Source organism: Cupressus sempervirens, chromosome 10, assembly GCF_028749045.1.
Source record: "Cupressus sempervirens isolate cs-2001-9-10 chromosome 10, ASM2874904v1, whole genome shotgun sequence".
NCBI classification, from domain to species: Eukaryota; Viridiplantae; Streptophyta; class Pinopsida; order Cupressales; family Cupressaceae; genus Cupressus; species Cupressus sempervirens.
The window spans coordinates 525,062,261-525,071,254 of record NC_143127.1 but is presented as its reverse complement, the minus strand read 5'-3'; the positions used below and the strand labels follow the sequence as shown (position 1 = coordinate 525,071,254).

The 8,994-nt window shown below is 36.1% G+C and overlaps 1 protein-coding gene across 4 annotated transcripts in view; it reads right to left on the bottom strand.

Annotated features, from left to right (window-relative positions):
* Nucleotides 1-2,172: 2,172 nt before the first annotated feature.
* The window catches only part of LOC149534955 (adenosine/AMP deaminase family protein), a 42,583-nt gene continuing 35,761 nt past the window's right edge, over nucleotides 2,173-8,994 (bottom strand). For 2 of the 4 annotated variants that reach the window (XR_016357822.1, XM_089806715.1), the window contains exons 10-11: nucleotides 2,697-2,801; nucleotides 2,173-2,621 (exon numbers count right to left, since the gene is read on the bottom strand). Coding sequence is in view for 3 of the 4 variants with exons in the window: in XM_089806715.1 (XP_089662841.1) it covers nucleotides 2,491-2,621; nucleotides 2,697-2,801 (236 nt within the window). In the remaining variant the exon portion in view is untranslated. The remainder of the gene's footprint in view (nucleotides 2,622-2,696; nucleotides 2,802-8,994) is intronic. The other 2 variants (XM_089806716.1, XM_089806717.1) reach the window with 2 other exon arrangements.

Genomic DNA, 8,994 nt, shown 5'->3' with positions numbered 1-8,994 from the left:
TTCTGAAAGAAAAGATCTTGCTGGCAAAGAAAAAATGTTGCATGCATAGGGAACTGTAAGAAAATTCTACAAGCAAGAAATGATTCAACACACTAGAAAGAGCTCGCATGCACTCAGGAAAATAAACAAGATGCGAAGGAACTTAGGCAGTGATCAGAGACCAGAGTTAAGAAGTATGTGCTGAAGTGTAAAGGCACTGCAGCAGGCAGAAAAATATGATCTAAATTAAGCGAACATCATGATCCAGCTAAAGAAAATTTCCTTATCATGCTGTAAAAATCAAGCCTACAAATCTTCACATTTCAAACTGCGAATTTCAGAATCAGTTTGTGAAAACATGAGATTAGATGAAACAATGAGCTGCAGATGATTAATAGTCATACTCAAAGCAACTATCAGCGAGCAGACTCATAAAATTTGGGTCATTCAGCCTTATGAGAAGAGTAGAAAAATTGGTCAAGCTGCTCAGTGGAAGCCTGAAACGGAGCCAAAACTAGAATTTAATGGCAGTGACTGCCATTCATAAGTGTGACAATCTGAAGTATAATTTGTGCAATATAGAGTATGTTCTGTCTAATACCCTCAACTGGTTATGGAGCTCGAATTTTTTGATAAATAAGTTGCACTCTGATCAACTCGAGAAAACTTTGCTAAGAGGATATTACTGCAACCACTGTACTGCTGTATTGAGTTTGCTTCCATAGACTTCAATATTTAATAACGCAGTAATAATCAGAAATGTGAAGTTGCATTCATTAAGATGCAACAGTTACAATCTATTTGAAAGAAGTCTCAAGACAGATAATGTAAAAATATTGACAATACAGGCATCACTGTAGTACTAACAAGAGTTTCTCAGCCTAGATCTTGCAATCTCAAACAAGTACTAATTGCAGCAGTATGATAGAACCTAGAGAGTACTGAAGCTGTTCCAACAATTTCAAGACCCTCAGTGAACTATGCACAGAGATACGCGGGTCAATTGAGGATGAGCCTGAAAAAGGTCGGCAAGATAATGTCCTGCAGTGTTCACTTACAACTCCCTTTCTACCATGTATAACAGGGATGATTGTCTAATCCAGCCCATGTGCAATGTCTGGTATTTGTAGTAATGTCATTTGCAGACAAGTCCTGCTAACTTCTGAATGCCAGCAATCCCAAACGATGAACTCACAGCTTTATCAAAACACAGCTATTGCCGCCAACTTCCTTCATTCTGTACGATACTCACGGTTAGGCTTCCTGTTAATGGGTTGGTCTTCCTTCCATACCACTCGTTTAGCATTAACAATATTTCAGTATAGTGACCAGATGTGTGTCCAAGATGCGGACAAGGTTATTTGAAGGGGGGTACATCCTTCAACAACAATGCTAGAAACAGCAGTTTGTTCCTGTGCAAGCAAAAGATGTTTTCTCTCTGACTTCGATACCTCCTCTCACACCCCCGCCCCTCCCCCCCGTCCTCCTAAATTCCTTTCTGAAATGATGCCAAGGTTCGTTACAAGGAAATGGGCATGCAAGCTCCTAAGGGAAATCGTGGCAGGAGCTGGTCGCAGGTTGGCAGACACATTACAACTTGGCTGCTGACATGTTAGAAGCATCTGCTTCCCCTAAGCAATCCAGTCAGCATACTCTGAACATGTCACCATGGGGTCCATTTTAGGATGAGTCAGACATAGTGCTTCCAAAGGATTCCACAACTTCATCCATAACATTCCACTCCAGCCCATCCGAATGAGTAATAGGCTGAGCCACATCTGAAATTAATCAAACTGGGCCAGGGAACATGACATTCTGGCCTCAACATAGGGACTCAACATAAATGTGGTTACAAAGCCAGAACTGAACTTGGCTCTTCCTATACCCAAAGGTCTCCCATTAAGAACAAAACAAAACAGGGAAGAAAACACATGAACCAAAAGAAACAAAGGAATTAAACCACCATAACTGATTGTTTCATACTTTTCCCGAGCATAGATTAAAGAGATGTACTGAGATGAAGAAGTGTGCCTAGATTTAACCAAGCACATGAGAAAAGCTACAGACGAATAGACAATACAAAAAATAATTCTCCTCTACCTAGCCCACGGTTACAAGCTTTATTTCGAAGTTAGATAACAAGTTTTTAGTTATTTCACAAAATTAGTACAGGAAACTAATCACATGCCGACAGAGCTTTGAACAAATTTCTTAAATTGAAAATGCAGAAATATTAGAAGTAGTGGCGGACTCAACTTGGTGAGGATTAATTGTCTCTTGAACCAACTAAAGGAATTTAATTCCTGATATAACAAAGGAAAAAATTTCCTTTCTAATACATGACATCAAATAAAGATGGCAGCTGTTAGTGGCAAACCAGATTACGTGTTCCAAGGGTAAGAACCAGCTGTTTCAGCATCCCTAAAGGAGGAATATGCCGCTGCATGCAATGTAATCATTCAAATTAACAGGACTAGTTACTAGTTTGGAAGCATATAGATTTTGATATGTTCATTTAGTACCAACATAAACACACTCTGCTTCCTCCATAATGAGCCTTAGGGTCTCCTTCAGTTTATTGTCAGCAAATATGAAGTTTACTGCATTCTTTGCCAGCTGGAACAACTCTGTTTTTGTAAGATCTGAGAATTACAGCAAGAATGGTTAAAAAATTATTTAACTGAAATGATGTGATTTTCATCAAGCAGTAACCTTACCAAAACATGAAGCAGCAAGGGCATATTCTCGAGAAATGGTAGTAGAGAAGACACCTGGATCATCTGTGCACAAGATCAAAGGATGTTTTACCCGGTAGAGATCAGCTGCATAGAAAATTAGTAATGACCATTCAGTATAAGATCCTTTTCTAGTAATCCACTGCCTTTCAACCAATCCCATGCTAATCATGCCCATAGTTATTAGAAATCAAGTATCCGAAGCATATCGTTGTGCAGATCTCTAGTACTTATTATAGTGAGAATACTATCAATTTCCTTGATGTCCAGAAACAACATTCCATTAGATGAATCATTTTCTTTGAGAAACAATCGTATTGAGCAATTTTGATAAAACCAAATTGACTATGTAAAGTTATTAAACTTCTTCATCTTTGCAAGAAGAATTATATAAATGTGTCCAAAGTAAGGTTGTAATGCACCAGTTGCTGTTTAAAACTCGTGAATATTTTGATTGTATTCATGTCATCCTTGCAAGCGCCAATTCAAAAAAGACAATATATATATATATATATATATAAAACCCAACGCATTCACCCAAAAGAAGAAGCTCAAAACAAATAGGGGGATTCAATGTTCCCTTTTTGAAGAGGATGCTTCTCCTCAAAAAATTAACTTTCATCAATCAATAATACTCGGCATTTAAAGATTAGTATTCTTGAATGTTACTACTACCATCTGTAAAGATATTGTAATTATGTATAAAGCAAAGTCAGATTTAAAGGTCCTAGAAGAAAAGCTGCATGTACACAGATATGGATACAAATATGGATACGGTATTGATACAGATACAGTCATTTTTTCAGGCCCCTAATATGTATACAGCTGAATACGACATTAATAAAAAACAAATATACACATATATAACACAATTTCCTAAGTTATTAAAGAAGATATTCATTACGTCAAAAGTGATATAGACACAAAAATGTTGCATGGGTGCTCATACCCATACCCCCTGGGTCATGTATCTTCAACTGGTACATGTACCCAAGTACCGGGTACTCGGTGGGTAGTATAATAGCTAAGAACCTTGATTAAGATTTCTGATTTTTTTTTCTGTATCAGCTGCTTGTTACAACATTATGCACCCAAGTACCGGGTACTCAGCGGGTAGTATAATAGCTAAGAACCTTGATTAAGATCTCTGATTTTTCTTTGTGTATCAGCTTGTTATTATGACATTAATAAAAAACACATACACATATATAACACAGCCTCCTAAGTTATTAAAGAAGATCTTCATTACTTCAAAAGCAATATAGACACAAATGTTGCATGGGTACTCATACCCATACCCCCTGGGTCATGTACTTTGTACTGGTACATTTACCCAAGTACCGGGTACTCAATGGGTAGAATAATAGCTAAGAACCTTGATTAAGATTTCTGATTTTTATTTGTGTATCAGCTTGTTATTTATCAAGCTTATGCCAATATGTAATCACTAATCAGTTTGACACTTTGGTACAATGATTGTATGACATTTCAATTTGTATACTTAATCTTCAAAGGTAATGTTTGACCAGTCTTCCATGGGGACATGTCCTCCCCCCCCTCCCAACCAATGCTTGTGTCTCCAGGAGGAAACATCTTAAGGACTTCTGGACGTCGTTCCCAAGTCCCCAATTGTGCCGCCAATCACTGCCTGTGACCCAACCTACCGAGGGATGATTAGAAGCCTCCCTTCACAACATTTTGTACTTGTTTTGATATCATGCTACTTTATTTAGTATGTTACTACTTAAATAGTTTTATACATCTTTCTATAACTAGCATTTTAAGTACCATATGTATATAATATAATATATACAACCCTTTAACCCCCCCCCCCCCCCCCCCCACCGGCTATGTGTCCCTATACCTGAATGCTCTCCCCCTATTTCGGCGTCCCCCTGTCCCTAACAGCAATGTCACTATATATTTGACAGAACTTTATCATTGTTCTTGTTTTAAAAACTCAATGTCATTATATTCTCAGATTTTTTATAAAAAATTATGTATATTAAAAAAAGTGTACCCAAAGTACCCAAGGCTCCTATTTTGAAAAAAAAAATCATTGCCATATCCATAACCATCTCCAAAGTACACCCAAGTACCCTCGTCTCCGTACAACCTTGCATTAATGCTACATAAATAACCATCTCCAAAGTTACTATTTACCCAAGTTTTCGTGCAACTTTGCATGAATTCTACATTAATAATTATAAATTAGTTTAACACTTTAGAGTATGCAAAAATAGTAGAATTGCAATGGAAGGTAAACCAAAAAATGGGTTGCTAAAACAGGAAAACATTTCATTTGTCTATCTCATTTGGTGTAGGTTTTGTTTATACCCAAAAAAGTTTAAAATTGCATGAATGAAATCTTTTTAAATTAAATTTGGCAAGATTTATGCCAACATATTTTTAAAAATCAAATCATATAGCATTTGGCATTGTTTGAAAATCAAGGTTTTTTGGTCACACATGGGTACAATATTCGATGTGTATTCTAATCGTATCAGATACATATCCAAATCGGATATGGGGATACAAGCACACGAAAAAGAATACAGGAGCTTCTAGCTACTCTGCCTAGAAGACGAGGGAGCATGTGCATGTTGTATGGATAGACCTCATCCGAAAAAAGATGTTAGTATATCTAATTGCCCAAAAGAGTGCAAAGGGGGTGACAACGGTTTGCATCTAAAGGAAACAATAAAATGTATGGCTATGAAATAGTAAGTATATAATAAGTTTAAATGATATTTGACGAAAAATGTGCCTACCAAGTGTTTTTGACATAGATAGAAAGGACACCAACATGTACTTTTATAAAATGAGTAAAAGTTTCAATAAAGAGTGTGGATGCACCTGTCACTCTTTTTCCCTTACAACATTCTCCTCAAGCACACATCAGACAATGTTTGCATGGGTGCATACTTAGGGAGCCTACCTTCCTCTAAAAACACCATATTAAGTCTTGGCTTATAAACTACTAGAACCCTCTTTCACAATTAGTGTGGATCAATTGTTTATGTTTTCTATGGGACAAATATTTCCCTAATTTCTTTAATTCATTCATAAAATTTCCTACAACACACATAGGCATGAAGAAAAATGTGCACACTAAAGGATGCCTTGCTCACGTTCAACCAAATCACCAGATACAATGCAGTTCAAATTGTCAAAATATCGTGTGCACAAACAATGTGGGGCAAATCAGCGTGTGTATTATAACTTCGGATTTATTTAAGGGCGGAGTTAAAAGACACATATGAGCCAAGCACCTGCTATATAAAAATTCAGATGAATCATTTTGATCTCTCAACATATTAATGCGGTATTAATGCTCCATTTATGAAGTGTACCCTATCCAATCTGTGTAAATTGCTTCAACTTATATTTTGAAACCCATTAACAAAAATATAGAGTATTTGGTTGTTTGTCAGTATGGCACCAATGTTATCTGCTTGAGCATGAGTGTGGTCAGCGCTCCATATTGCCCAAAGGATTGTTTCTCCTTTATACATGCCCTTTGTTCCTGATGGAAACATTCCCACAGTGAATACTTGATGAGTTAAATGCCTTAGATAAAAAATACCCTCTTTCATTGAATGGATGTGTTCACACATGGTATAGCATGATAGGCATGCACTTGCCATGTTCCTGTATGCAGTGATTTGTCATGCAAACAAGACAGTGAGGTTACTAGTTATTGGGCCCATCGTATTTTCTATCCAACATGTTCTCTCAAATTTTCAGTTAAAAACATTATACGGAGGTATAGATTGGAAAATGCTTAGTTGCTATGCTTGAAACTGTGAAGCATGCACTTGTGTGCCTGCCCCATGCTCTCACACATCGATTGTGTACTCTACCATGATAGGCATGCACTTGCCATGTACCTGCATGCAGTGATTTGTCATGCAAAGAAGGCCGTGAGATTACTAGTTATAGGGCCCATCATATTTTCAATCCAACATGTTGTCCCGAATTTTCAGTAGAAAACATCATATGGTAGTATAAAATTGGAAAATGCTTAGTTCCTATGCTTGAAACTGCGAAGCATGCAATTGTGTGCCTACCTCATGCTCTCATACACTGACAGTGTACTATGTTGGCATTTTCAACACACACCATGTGCCAACTGCTGTTAGGAAAAGCACACCTACGAAATGCTTTTGAAAGACAGAGCATGTCAGGGATACACTTATATCTTACTACTATTTTATTTATATGCCCTTCTCTTTTGTTATTTTACACAAATCAAAATAAGAAACCACAACCGCCTTAAAAAAAGATTGAGCTTTGAACAACATGATATTGATTGCTAGAAGATTGGAGAGCACAGATACACATTTAATGATGTTTTAGTGTTCAAATTAGTTTGTGCTAGTAGTTTGTTGTTCGGACTTGAAAAGTGAACTAACTATCCATATGAAACCAAGACACTCTTTCCACAATTGAAACATTTTTGCAAATCTGATCAAAATACCAATACCAATAAATGTTGTAGCAGAATCCAAAGACCAAAGGAATGCATATTTGCAAGAAAAATCAATTAAAAGCTTCACAAATAAGTATTAGAATTTTTTCATTTTTCAAAAAACATTTCTGGTCAATTAATGGATACAGAAAATAATCTGAGGAAGAAAAACTGGAAAAAATTCCCAAAAGTTAAAACAATTGGAAGAAGACCTAGCTAATACTAGAGCATTCAATGAAGATAAAATAAATCAAGTGATGGAGCTGTCTATTGATTTTGAGGAACAGGGACACTGCGAGTAAGATAAACTAGTAGTGGAAAATTAAAGGTTTTGAATGTGCATGAAGCCAAAACAAGAAGCATAGATCTATCCAATTCAGGACTTATAAGCAGCTGTCTAATTTATCAGGTGCATCCAGGGAAGAAAATAGTAGAGTGACAGGAGAAGACTTCAACATCAGAGAAGCCATCACCACCCTCCCGAAGAAACTTTTTTAGGAAAGATTTCACGAGATTATTTCAGACTTCCTGTACAGATAGCAGCGGCTATGACTATGACAGATTTTATTACTAGGTATTCAAGAACATATTTTCAACTCAAAGATAAGCTGTATATAAAACTTTTCTTTTCTTTATCTTGCCAATTTATTTTAATAGCAAACTTATTTTTAAAGAGATGCAATGGTTCCAAACTGCTACTTGGAAACACTAGTAATAGAAACATTGTGTTCAAGCAACTTAATTGTAAAATTAGCTATGTTTGGTGCAGAATTTATTGTCCAGCCTTGTGTGTTGAATGGTCAAAATTGTAATATGTAATAATAATTACTATTGTTTGAATCAAAGAAAAAAAACTCAAAGTCGGATTGGTATCGGCAAGGCCGACTCAACTCTTGAATTGGCTATGACTCAACTACAAATCAGCGAAGTGAAAAAACCCTTGAAATTTAGAGATTTTAACGATTTAAACCTTATTTCGTGCACCCTAGATTGAATATGACTTCAAAACACTATAACATCATCAAATAGAAGCTAACATACATAAAAACGGAACAGAAATGATAAATCCATCACATACATAAAATGATAAGTGCAGTCATTTAGAATGCCCCAAATTTTGTTGCATATGCTGCTGATTCTCATGTTGCTTCAATTTTTTATTTTTAGCATACTCCATTCAATGCTGTCATTTAATTATAGTTCATTTTATGTGAATCCAATATTTCAAATAACATTAACTTATTTCTCATGACTTAAATCAAGATGGAGATTTTTGGGATGCCACGTTTAAAATGCTTAGAGGATTGAGGAAATTTTCCCGAGTTCTCTCCCAAAATCTTACCCTCGAATTTTCTTAATGTATTCTGTCTGAATAGTAAAAGAAATTTGTTTTACTTGTTGGTGGTGAAGATCTGTGATTCAGTGAGAAAAACTATTAACCACTGGTAACTGTGCACATTGTTGTTCATTCTCTGTCTTTGTAGAAATTAATGTTCATTAGTTGATCTCAGTTGACAAGTCGTGTGATTAAATTTACCTAAACTGTATGAAATCTTGGATGCAAACAGTAACTGTTCTGATTCACATCTAATGATTATATAGTAACAAATTCATGGTAAAATACTCTCTGCACAATTTTAATCTTGCATCCCAACTTGTGTGAGATGGTGTGATTTTGGTAATATGCAGTTTTAGAATCCCGATTCATGGCAGTGATTTATGGCAATTTTTGCTTGAATCACTGAGTTTGGTGATTGCTGGCGATTAGTCACCGATCCGAGTTACCGAGTTTGTGAGTCACCAAATCTG